This window comes from Ursus arctos, unplaced genomic scaffold, assembly GCF_023065955.2.
Source record: "Ursus arctos isolate Adak ecotype North America unplaced genomic scaffold, UrsArc2.0 scaffold_25, whole genome shotgun sequence".
NCBI lineage: Eukaryota > Metazoa > Chordata > Mammalia > Carnivora > Ursidae > Ursus > Ursus arctos.
Window position 1 is genome coordinate 41,798,303 of NW_026622930.1, and position 12,350 is coordinate 41,810,652.

The following is a 12,350-nucleotide window of genomic DNA, read 5'->3' on the forward strand; positions in this document are numbered from 1 at the left end:
TTTAATCTGGCCTACTCCTTTCATCCCACTGTTTCTCCAAGGCATGTGTCATCCAGATGGGAGAGGATACTGCGTCCTTGTTAACATTAAATAGAAATGGAAAACAATTCATCCTGGCAATTACCATCTCTCTACCATCAGTTTACTTCCTGCCCCTCCAACTTAACCACCTCCAGTTACCACCCTCTGACTTCCATCCTGCCCCCAGCCCCTCCTCAACAGGAAAAAAAATCTCATTCGAAAGAGATGGGGGCAGAAGGAAAAAGAATTAAAGAGAAAAGAAACAGTGTACCTTTAAAATAATGACTCATTTTATTTTTTCTTTTAATATGTAGTTATAAATATATTTTGTCAAAATATATGATCAATATGGTCAAAACATTTGCACGTAAAGTCATAAATAAGGTCAAGGTGAATGTTTAGGTTTTTTTTCCTTTTTTTTTTTTTTTTTTTTTAAAGATAAAAGTCCAGCTATAAAGAAGCAGTCTGTGTAGTGTGTGGGTGAGTGGACGGGAACGTGTGTGTTCCCAAGGACTGCCTGATCTCAGCGACACCCACATCCCTCTACTACCATCTCCTGATAATTTTTCAGTACCACCTTGTCATACTCATCCAGGTACAGCATGGAGATGGCACTCAGTTCGGTGGGAACACAACAGGCTTTGGGGATACTGGAGTTGACAGAGTTGACCAGGGTCTGCACGATGGCATGGTTGGTGGAGTTGAGGTGGTCGGCCAGTGGAAAGGGGCAGTCCCCGTGGCAGTAGAAGGCCTGGTAGCCTGGTGGGGCCACAATCCAGTCGTTCCAGCCCACGTCGCTGAAGTCCACATAGAGCGAGTGGCGCCGGCAGTTCTTATTCTTCTTCCGGGCCCGCTGTGGGTGGTGCTTGGGGCTCCGCTTGGCCCTCTGGCGTCGGGTCAAGGCATGTCCACGGCCATCATGGCCAAAAGTGACCAGGAGGGGCCGGAGCTGGGCCCAATCCCCACTCCCTTGAGGTAACGATCGGCTAATCCTGACATGCTGGCCCTGGTGGGTCCGTGTCTGATGGAGGTGAGTCACCTCAATGGCCAGCCCGTAGTTGGGCTGCTTCTCCCGGGTCCAGCGAAGGACCGCAGGGCTCACATCAAAAGTTTCCCACCGTGTCACATTGTGGTGGACCAGTCTCGTGTCCAGTAGTCGTGTGATGAGGTGCCCAGGCGCCACTTCTGCTGGGGGCTTCATAACCTCATAAATGTTTATTCGGTGGAAGCCCTGCTCCCAATCAGGGCCCTGGTTCACCTGTTCCCGGAAGAGTCGAAGCTCTGCGGAGGAGATCACCTCGTTCTCTGGGATGCTGCTGAGGTTAAAGAGGAAACGAAAAGCAGAGTTTTCGCTGGTCCCTGGGATGTTCTCCAAATGTTCTAGGCACAGTCAAGGAGGAAAAGAAAAAGGGAAAAGAAAGAAAAAAATAAAAGCACATTAACTTTTTTGAGAGATCAGAAAGTCAAGAAAGAGCTTCAGTCAAGAAGCTTTGGGTGATGAGTGCTGAATTCTGCTTACATAGTGGCAGCCTATTTGGGGAAATGAGCAAATCTTCTAATTTGAAGGAGCAGATAAATGGGCAGCTAGCAAACCAGCAAAACTTAGCTAGCATTCAGCAAGCACCAAAGACAGAAAGTATCTCCCAACCTCCTTTATATGTCTAATAATTTCCATGTGTCAACTCCTTACTCCACCACCATCAGACTCCCTTTTTAAAGTTCTCTTGGCTTTGTGTACACAGTTTTCTTTACAAGTGGTTATAAAGAAAAGGGGGGGGGGCAACAGAGCAGAGGCAGGAGGAAACATGCACACAACTACCCTCTCCCTCTTCTTCCACTTTCGAGTATGTTACTAAACATTTCCCCAGCGATCTTGGAAACACAGAGCATGCCTTGTTGATCATGTTACAGAGGGGAAAATAAATTCCAACACAGTAATGATGCTGGTGGATTAATAACTCAGATTTACTTTGGAAAAGAAACATCCGCTAGGAAACATTCAGATCGGATTACAAGGCCCCTATTGAATAAACCTGACAAACACACAGCTGTAATATTAAATTCAGTAGGTGCTTTGAAAAAAAACGGGCAGAAAACCTGGCAGAAAAGGCTTTGATATAGCAAAAACACACCACAGGGGCTAGCCCAAGTCTGAGTGGTGTCATTGCCCTTCCCCCGAACCCCTCCCCTCTGTCTCCAAAAAATAAATTCAGCCACAGCTCTTGGAGGTAAGCAGCTCTGTTCCCGGCCTCCAGGATTTGGGGCTTTGATGTAACCTGAACTCTTCTCCCCCAGGGCTTCCACTGCCCCACCGACCAGCCCTACTAGCCCTCCCCCGCCGGGGACTCTCGGCGGGCACTGACCTTCGTGGTGGAAGCTCCTCACGGTGTTGGCCCTACTGGCGGGGCGCTCAGGGTACTCCAGACCGATGCTGTGGATCTGCTCTTCCTCCTCCTCCTCCCCAGACTGGAGCCGGTAAAGATCCCGCATGTAATCTGGGATGACGGCGCTCTTGCTAGGCTGCGGGCGGCGGCGCAGCCCGAACATCTGCAGAAGTGTAGCCTCGAAGTCCCGCAGGAGCTCATGGCTCTGCCCTGAGCGGCGTCCTCCCGCGTGGCCCTGAATCTCGGCGACTTTTTTCTTCCCCGTCTCAGGTATCAAACTAGCATGGCTCGAGCCTCCTAGCAGGACTTGGCATAATAAAACGACCATCAGCATTCGGTTACCAGGAATCATGGTGTCTCTGGGGAGGGGGAGGAGGTGGAAGGTTAAAGAATAAATAAACACCAATAACTAGAGAGAAACAGAGATGACTCTGCATATGCATATAAGGCTAGTGATGGAGGGTCAGGATGTAAAACAGGTCAGAAAGATCAAGTTTGTGTCTTCTCCCTCACACACCCCCACCATCACCAGCTGCAGCCATGCACGGCCTGAAAGTAGGAATTGCCCTGTAATTACTTGGTCTAACTTGTTTACAGTCAAATAACCCCAAATCAGATAGCCTCCATCCTGTTAATCTTTTTTTGTCCCAACTGCTATCTGAGCCATGATCTCAGCTTGGTTTCTTCAAGGATAAACAGTTAACATTGAGGGGGTAAAAAAGGTGGGGGAGGGAGAACTAAAATGCCATCGGCTCTCCACTTCAGACCTTCAGCCTCTCTCCTTCTTCCTCCACCCCCCTTCTTCCTCCGCCCTCGGAGCCCAACTTCCACAACTTCCAGCTGGTTCCGAGGAGGAGGGTGGGCGAAGACACAGGGCGGCGGGGTCCAAAGGCTGAGACCGAGAACGTGGTCTAGGAGCTGACCCAGTGAGTGGCTTGACGGTTTATTTTACTGTGGCTGATGAGTTTGAAATGCCCAGCAAAAAGCATCTGATCGCGCCCGCTCACTCACTCCCAGGAAGGTGGGGGAGCGGGGATGGTTCCGAGAGAGACCTCTTGTGAGTTTTGACAAGCAGCTGGGAACAAGCACGGGGGCGCTGGGCGCTCCCCAGTTAAGTGTGTGTGTGTGGTTGCCCAGAAAGTACAACCCCGGGCTGCGGACCTTTCATCTCTTTAGCCCCCTCTTGCTCCCCTTTCTTGCAACGCACACGATCTGAGAGTACGAGCGGGAGCAAGCAGAACTTTAAACAAAACCGGACGCTCAGAGCCCCGCGGCTGCCCGGCCAAGAAGAAAGCGACAGCGCTGCCAGAAAGCGGAGTGTGAACTCTGGAAAAAAAGGTCCGACGGGAGGGACACAAGGCGAGCAGGGGTGGGGAGGGCAGAGTGAAATCCCAGGACGGGGAAAGGAAGAGGTGTCTACTCACTGACAGAAAACAAGGCATATAATAACAGTCCATGATTCTTGACAGCCAATCTTGAACAGACTTGCTGGAAAGGCTCAGAGGAGCTGCGGCAGTGCGTTGCTCTGTATGGCACTACGGAATGGCTCCTAAAATGAATATTTGAATATAATGAGACTCTGGCGCAGACTGGCTCTGTTTTTCTTCCAGCCCCTCTGCGTCACGTGAACGCAGAAGCCCCGCCCCGCGCACGGAGGAGCCCGCCCTTCCAGCGGCGGGCGGCGAAAGGGCCCGCGCGCCCTCCCCCCGCGGCCCCGCCCCCTCCAGGAGAGGCCAACCCCCGCGCCGGCCGCCAAAGCCGCCCGCTGTCCGGGAGGAGCTCCGCGCCGCACTCGGCGCAGCCCCCGGTCGGTCCCCCTGCGCAGTGCGCGGTGGACGCGGTCCTCGCTTCTACCTGCGACGTTCGGTGCTGCGGTTTGGGCCCTCGCGCCAGCGGCCTGAAGCCGGAGGATCTGGGGTGCACTGTAGGGGCTGCGCCTGTAGCGCGAACACGGCTCAAATGGGGCCGGGAGCGGGGGCGGCGGCGTCTCCGCAGCTCAACCCAGGGGCACTTAAAAAGGAAAGCGCTGAGGGACATACAAACACGCGCGCGCACCCTGCCACTTCCTCCCCGGGGTCTCCGCAAGGCCAAATATTGCTCCCAGCGACAGTCAGTCACCCCTTGGCGAACGCCTGCGAGTGCTCAGACGAGCCGGGCTGGCTCTTGAGCTCCTAGCCAAAAGCTGCCGCCCCTGTCACGCACCGGGCCGGAGGGGGAGGTATTAGTTGGAAATCCATGCGGGAAAGTGGGGAGGGAGCGGCCGCCGGGCGATTTTCCGCGCTTCCATTTCGGAGAGAATCTCCGGACCGCGTCGGCCGCGGGGTCCCCTCCGAGCAAAGCAAATCCCCAAAGAAAACGGTCCTCCAGCCATTCAAGGCGGAGGGGCGGACTCAAAAGGAGACGTCGCTGCGGAAAGGGCGCATCACAAGTTTCGGGTCTTAATGTCGCTGAGGTTTTACAACTCCCGACCCGGCTCAGAAAGGAAATCCCATCGCGTTCCCAGGAGTCGAGAAAACCGTGAACAGCTTTCGGCCTGCGCTCGACCTCTGTGTCTGCGTCTCTCCGTCTCTTTCTCCAGATTGTCTTATTTTTGAAACCACCACTCCTCCCCCCGCCACTTCCTTCCCCCACCCCCTTCCTCCTTTGCACCAGCTGCAGAGTCGCAGCAAGTAGTTCTTCAAGAATCTTAACCAACCCACAGCTCAAGGAATTACCGGGATGTCCTGACTCTAACGGAAGATGCTGCATGCGTGGGTCGTTCTGCACGGGGGCCTTTTCAAAAACCTGCCCCGCGCGACTCTGCCTCGGCCCCAGCCCGCCCCGGGGTCCCGAACCCCAGACTCCCGCTCCCAAGGCCGCTGCACCCGCCCTCCCTTCCCTGAGGCGCTTTCAAGTTCCAGCCCCGGGTCGCTTCAGAGACCGGGGGCTCAGGTTGCCCGCCTCTCTCCCTCACAAATTTGGTTTTCTTCTTGGCGGCACTCGCGGGAAGCGTTTGAGGAAGAGTAAAGAATCAAGCGCTTAGCCCTCCCTCCGAGCCCCGGCTGCCCGGCGCCGCCCCACACCGCCGGCCGGGGTGTGGAGGCCTCGGGCGCCCCTGCGCGACCGTCGGCGCCGCGCGACTGTCGCGCGGCTCCTTGAGCGGCTCTACGTTTTTCCCGCTCCCGCGCCACCGCCGGGACGGACTGCGAAAGGGCTGGGAGAGCAAAGAGGGTTTTTTTCCAGACGCCTGGAACCCTGAAAATGCCCCGTGGGAGGAGCTGTAGAAATGGGAAAAGCAGACAGAGAAGAGCCGGTCCCCGCGGGGCGAAGGGCCGGTGGAAGGGGCGGGCGCCCGGGATCCCCGGACTATCCTCTGCCCCTAGGAGCCTCCCCGGCGGCGGCGGGAGCGCACGGCGCTGAAACCTGGAGGCTGGACGGAGAGCGGGTCGTTTCAATTTCGGACTCCGTAGGATTCGTCTCTAATCACGCAATTCTCCCCCCCCCATTTTTTTCTTTAATTAATAAAAGACAAAAGCCCAAAAGGACGTTAGTCTCCAGAACTTTTCTTGGGGGGAAGGGGTGACAGGGATGCAACTCATGGCGATTGTCCTTTACTTCTCCACCAGTCTTCTCCCGACGCCGAAGTTTGCCCAGAGGTGGCCTCAGTTTACCAAGTCTATGTTTTGGTGGGGTTTATCGTCTCACAAAGCTTTCTGCCCACAAACTGCGATGCTCACAGTCCATCCACCTAAGCAGTGCCCAGGAAGCGTTTGAGGCCTTGGGCCCAGCTCCCTCAGGGAGGGGTCCGCAGGGACCCGGGAATCCCAGGACCCTTGCCGGTCGGCTCTGGGCTGGAAGGACCAGTCTGAGCCTCGGCCCGCAGTGCGTCTCGTCAGCGACTCCCCATGGGCCACGACACCGCAGGAAGACGCGTGCCCGGAGCGCCAGGCATCCCGACCATCGTCCCTACAGACCCTACACCAGGAAATGATAGGGGAGAGGCTCCTTGGATGCTGCAAGTTCATGAGAACAGCTTGTGGGTAAGGCGCGTCGTGCAGCCGCAGTTCGCGTGCTCTCAGGGGCTCCCGCCGGCTGGGGCCCGGGTCGGGTGACACTCCTCTCGACGCAGCCCCTCCGGCGGCGCGCAGTCTCCGGAGGCATCAGGACCGCGCTCTGGCGGCGGCAGAACCAGCCCTGGTTAGATGTTCTTCCTCCGCCTCGCAGTACCTCGGCCCCCTCACACTGTCCGGACCTCGGAGCCGACACTCCTTTCTCTCCCGGCCCTTCCCGTGCGGGGATCGCGAACGCCACTGCCCCCGCACGCGTTCCGCGCAACACCTCGCAGCGTTTCCCAGCGACCCCCAACTAAAGGCTCCTCTTCTTCCCATCTCTTCTGCCCCGAACCTACCGAAGGTGGAAATCGCCCGGGGCTGCCGGACGGAGAAAGTGGCCAGGGTAGAGGCAGTAGCAGATGTGGAAGTGTCCTGCAGCGCCAGCATCCCTAGATGTGGCCAAAGGCTGAGCACCCCCGCTGTTCCCCCCAGGGACGCTCCCCGGACCCTCTGCCCGGGACCCCTCGCCGGGTAGCCTTGCTCACCATAGGTCCCTGCAGTAGCGGGCTCGCCAGCAGCAGCTCCTGGGGACCTCTGAAGGGCTGCAGTGAACCTGGGCAAGGGCCGAGGACTGGGGCGCTGCAGGCTCGAGACGGCGCGGACGGGAATCCCATCAGGGAGAGAGGCGAGATACCAGCCCCGAGCAGCCGCAGCGTCTCAGGCTCCCGTCCCTCCGCTCGGATGCCACACTCACCTAGCTTCCGGGCAGGGCTCCGCTCTCCTTCCCTCCCACCCTCCTCCTCTGCCCTCGTGCATCTTCTCCTTCCCCCTCTTTCCCTCGCTCTCTTTCTTTCTTTCCTTCCTCCTCCTCGTCCCCGGCAGCCCCTCCCTTCTTCCCTCCGCCCTCGCTCGCCTCCCTTTCTGGGATGGGAGCCCCGCCCACATCCTCCCTTCCAGCCGCCGGGCCTCGCCTCGCAGGCCGCGGTCCCGGAAGCCCGGCTGCGCCTGAGTCCGCAGCTGCCGCCGGGCCGGGACGATGCTGCCTCCAGCTCGGGGAAGAGGCCGGGGCTCACCTGGGACCACGTGCAGACGTACTAGAAAGCATGCACCGACTAGTCGCCGTACCTTCCAAAAATACCCATGGGAGTCTGGGCTTCCCCGAGTTTAGAGTAACTGCTGCCCAAACTGATGATTAAAACACTGAGTAATCACCATTTACCCCGAGTAATTAGAGATAATGAAACACCTCTAAACTCAGGTTATGGAAAAAGGAGCTGTTGGATCGCTTTAAAGAGTGGCCTTCCATAAACTGTTAAAGGATTTCCAAACAGTGAGAAACAGGCTGTGCGCAGAACTGTGTGCTCTAAGAGGTACCTCTTTGGCTATTGAAAGGTGACTTTCCTTCCAAACCATCGTTTTCAGTGCTTCTTGTGGAAAGCCTTAGCGAGGACCGTCAGAAAGATGGCCCCAATAAACAGTCGAGTTCCCCTGCCACCCCAGGCCTAACACTTGAGGACAGAGGTGGCATGGAGACAGGCTGGGGCCATGTTTTCACAGTTAGAAAAGCCTCCTTATTATAAGTCAGAAACCCTCTTAAGAACCACCACAGAGGTCATTGTTGTTGTTGTTGTTGTTGTTGTTGATTTGTGGCACACCTGAGAATACTTAAACTCAGCCAACTGACCTTCAGAGGAGGTAACCAACCACTAAAGCAACGACCTTTGTGGCCACAGGAAGACAAGAAAAGATACCCTTTGTTCCGTTTTTAAAGGAAGAAAGGGGTGAGGAGTTGGCCCTTTCTTACAAGAAAGTGCTAGTAATCATATTAGCAGGGAGGTGGAATGTGTGCTTAAAACCTTCCCAAACAGGAGCTAATTTCACACGGTGTCTCTGATGGAGCAGTGCAGGAGATATCAGCATCATCTCTCTGGTCTACAAACACGGAAGGGGAAGAACAGCCAGGTTAAAGGAACTTGCCCAGAGCCCTGAAGTAAATCATAGGCTCTGCTCTGGAGTCCTGAGCTCATACTGCAGGGCGGGGCTGAGCGTCACAGCCCTGAGCTCCAGGTAGCCGGGGAAATGCTGGAGAATTGAGCCTTTCCTGTCCTGGATTTCTTACGCTGGGAGAGCTACTATACTTCACTGTCCCAGCAAAACGTGTAGGTATTTCTTTACTTAAACAGGTATTGGTCCTCGGTACCTCACCTATAAAAACTTTCACATTTACACACCTTCAATATTTAGAAAACAGGAACTACTTTCTATGTGGAACAGAGATTACCAACTGTTGGAATTGGATGAAATCCGGGGGACAACTGTGAGAGCAGGGCCAAGGCATCCTGCCATTTTTTCCAAGTTAGGCCTGTGAGGTCTTTTAGCCTCATGATGCCTCAAACAACAGAAACAAGCTGTATGGCTTTGAGCCTGTCCTTTAAATCCTATGGGCCTCAGTTTTCTCAACAGCAGAATGAAAGGATTAGGACAGATAGTTTCCATTCCCCTTTTCAATTTGAAAATGATTTCATTTTTTAATTGAAATTCATTAAACACCTATCTTCTTTCATTTTAAATCACACCTGAGCCCAACTCTTCTAGAAACCTCTTATTAAACAGGGCAGGGCAATACCACCACCCTGAAAGGATGACTGACAGGGTACCTCCAGCTTCCAACATAATCAGAATTACACCAATTTTTTAAAAGATTTTATTTTATTTATTTGAGAGAGCGAGCGAGCACACGGGGGCACAGTGCGGGGGAGAGAGTCTCAGTCTCTGCACTGAGCACAGAGCCCGATGCTGGGTTTGATCTCAAGATCCTGAGATCATGACCTGAGCAAAAACCAAGAGTCATAAGCGCACTTCAGCACACTGCCTAGAGTAAGGACAGATTAAATGTTCACCAAGCCCCCTAAAATAGTCAGTATTGTTTTAGTCATTAACAAAATGTGCTCTTTAATATTTAAATTCAAAAACAACAGTGATATGCTGTGTTCAAAAGCAGGGCTTTATTTTATTTTTAAGGCACAAGATAATAGGTGGGTTTTTTTTTTAACCTAAATCCTTTTAGATAATTGCTATTATCTCATTTTGCTGAAGCCTAAATAATAAAGTGGCCATTGGGCCACCCATGAGTGTGTGACACTCATAGTCCAGAGTTTCTAATTAAGCCACCTGAAATACCTTGTTTAGACCCCGATATGAATCTTCAGATGTGTGGTAGAAGAACTCAGCTTCAGTTCTCTTCGGACAGCTTTGTTTCTAGCCCACATTGGAGATGGCGCAAACCATCTATTATCACCTCCCTTTACTCACTCCTCTTTTCCTTTTTACTTCCAATCTCTCATGCCAAAAGAAGAAATTACTTGCTGGTTAGTGAACTAAATCCATCACAGCCTCGTGATCAGAGCTGGTGAGGGAAATCAGTCCCTATCTCAAACTTACTTATGAATCTTGGTGTTTTTGTTTTTGTTTTTAAAGATTTTATTTATTTATTCGACAGAGATAGAGACAGCCAGCGAGAGAGGGAACACAAGCAGGGGGAGTGGGAGAGGAAGAAGCAGGCTCATAGAGGAGGAGCCTGATGTGGGGCTCGATCCCAGAACGCCGGGATCACGCCCTGAGCCGAAGGCAGACGCTCAACCGCTGTGCCACCCAGGCGCCCCGAATCTTGGTGTTTTAGTAGAATATAATATAGCTGCACCAAATGAAGCTGTGCCCTTAAATCATATAGATTAGGAGGAGCCATCGATTGTAATTCAAGAGCTAACTATTGCTCTTCTGCTGCTAGTGCTAAATGAAAGGCATTTGTTTGGGTTTTTCCTGGGAAGCATCAGGAAAGAGTACCTGGACAGAAAGCTCTTAGGACAGCCTTTCTTAAGGTATGTTCTGAGGAGCATAAGCCTCAGAACAAGGCTGGAGACGCTAAGAAATGCAGATTTCCAAGCCCTGGCTGCCGGCCTGGGATCTACATATTTCACAAGGTTTCCTGGTGATTCTGAGCACACTAAAGCTGGAGAACTACTGTTTCAAAAGTTATTTCACTTATATTTTCAAGGCTGATAGAACCATTAAAAGGCTGATACCTAGACATTATTAAACAGGCAAGGCATACGCTTGGTATGTGCTTTATAAGCTGTTAAATATGGTAATTATAGTATTACTATGCCCAGAACACACCAAATAGGTCTTTGCAAATGAAAAGATTTCTAATCCTATAGGTGTAGTTGTCCTTACTTCTAGGTCCTTGATTAAGAACCACATCAAGTCATCAAACCTTCTTTGCCAATTAAGGATCTGTGGAAGCTCTGGAGAGATACTGTGAACGAATCCCCCAGCAATATTGCTGACTTTTGAGAAACAGTAAGACAGTTACGTTGGAAATGGAATTACAAGGGATCTCTGAAACTGGTCAGGACCACTCGTTTTGCTCTAATTTATACTTCATTTGTTACATGTTTGCTGTCTGGTCTTCACAACAACCCTCATAAAATCCTTGTTCTACAGATGAGAATCAAATTTAGAGGGGTCATATACATTTCTCAAGGTCACAGCGCTAGCAGGTCGGGGACCCAAAATTCAGTCAGGGTCATTTTGTCTACACCTCCAAATTCCATTAGCTGGGCTTGCAGAGGGATGGACCCCCATGGCCACAGCTTCTGACTAGACAAGCCTTGTCCTGGGGGTTCCCAAGGCCAAGGCAGCCGCTGCAGCACATGGTGACAGAGAATGTCAGGATATCTTCCCAGTGCTCAGAAGACAGAACAAAAGCAAGACCTGGAAGCTTGCCTCCCCGGGATTCTCATTACATAGTCCACCTTAAGGCAAGACTTTCTGTGAACTTCCCCAGGGGTAAGAGTGGTGATCTTGAGAAGGAAGCTGCTTACCTCTGCTGGGTCTCAATTTCCTCAGTGTAATATGTGAGGACTGACCAAGTTCCACCCAGGTCTTTCTCAGACCCCAAGATGGAGAAATAGTAATATCCACTAGCTAAAATCATGGTCAGATGGCTCAACCTCCAGAGTCTCGGTTTGCTCATTTATAATCTGAGAATACCAATTTCTATTTCATAATGTTCTTATAGGCATTAAGTGAGTTAATATAATAAAATGGCAGGCATAAAGTGTTCAGCAAATATTAGCTATTTTTCTTCACAAAGGTAATGATTTACATGAGCAAAGTAGGTCAAAAGTCACTCTGGCACTGAGTTTTATTTATATTTATTTATTTATTTATTTATTTATTTATTTAATGATTAACCTTTTAAAGGAAGGGGTTAGAGCTTGCATTTATTTTATAATCATTGGGGCTGCACTCGTCTTAGGTATTGATTGGATAAAGGCTGTCTATGTGCGTCGGCACGCACAGAGTTAACATTCATTATGATTTGTTTATATAAGTCTGACCCATGAACAGATCTCTGCCAAGATGACTAACAACTGTCAAAGTGGACAGGCATGAACTACTAAGAGCAAAGACATGCTAGACTAGATGACATATCTGAAACATTTTCCATCTCTGATTTTTCCAATCTCTAACATCTCTGACTTTTAACAATTTTTCTTTATAATATAAATCATTGGCTTGCTACTTTCTGGAATACAGAACTTAAAAAAAATCCTTCAAAACAGACCATCAAAAATGAACAGAGAATTCTAATCAAGATCCCAGAGAGCACAGAAAGATGAAAAGACTGCTTTTATGTCTTAACATGTTTAACATGTGGATGGCAGACAGGGCATGGATATTGAAATTCCTCCCTTTCCAAAGAGGATGGCATTGGCATACAGGGAAGGATATTTGTCTTCTCCCTGTTTTAAGCTTCCTCTGCTAAAAAGTAGTCAACTGTACCCACTTGCTTCTATAGCAGATGCTGCTTGGAAGTAACCTATTATGTAATGTGTCAAGAAGGTTAAAA

General features: G+C 51.3%; 1 protein-coding gene across 4 annotated transcripts; it reads right to left on the reverse strand.

Annotated features, from left to right (window-relative positions):
- Positions 1-289: 289 nt before the first annotated feature.
- BMP4 (bone morphogenetic protein 4) lies at positions 290-7,296 on the reverse strand. 4 transcript variants are annotated; one of them, XM_026480359.3, is made up of 4 exons: positions 6,982-7,296; positions 3,830-3,954; positions 2,385-2,764; positions 290-1,401 (listed from the first exon to the last, which is right to left on the reverse strand). In XM_026480359.3, the coding sequence occupies exons 3-4, from the start codon at positions 2,755-2,757 to the stop codon at positions 545-547; spliced, it is 1,230 nt and encodes a 409-aa protein (XP_026336144.1). In that variant the 5' UTR covers positions 2,758-2,764; positions 3,830-3,954; positions 6,982-7,296; the 3' UTR covers positions 290-544. The 4 variants fall into 4 exon arrangements, with proteins under 4 accessions (XP_026336144.1, XP_026336147.1, XP_044233568.1 ...); XM_026480362.4 differs by having other exon boundaries at positions 2,385-2,711; positions 7,191-7,270; XM_044377633.3 differs by having other exon boundaries at positions 7,191-7,269.
- Positions 7,297-12,350: the final 5,054 nt, after the last annotated feature.

Coding starts and splice junctions, on each gene's coding strand:
- BMP4 (XM_026480362.4), bottom strand. CDS start 7,252: ATGCACGAGGGCAGAGGAGGAGGGTGGGAGGGAAGGAGAGCGGAGCCC. Junction 2,712..3,829: donor ATATGCCTTGTTTTCTGTCA/GTGAGTAGACAC, acceptor TATTATGCCAAG/TCCTGCTAGGAGGCTCGAGC. Junction 1,402..2,384: donor GAGGAGCTTCCACCACGAAG/GTCAGTGCCCGC, acceptor GACTGTGCCTAG/AACATTTGGAGAACATCCCA.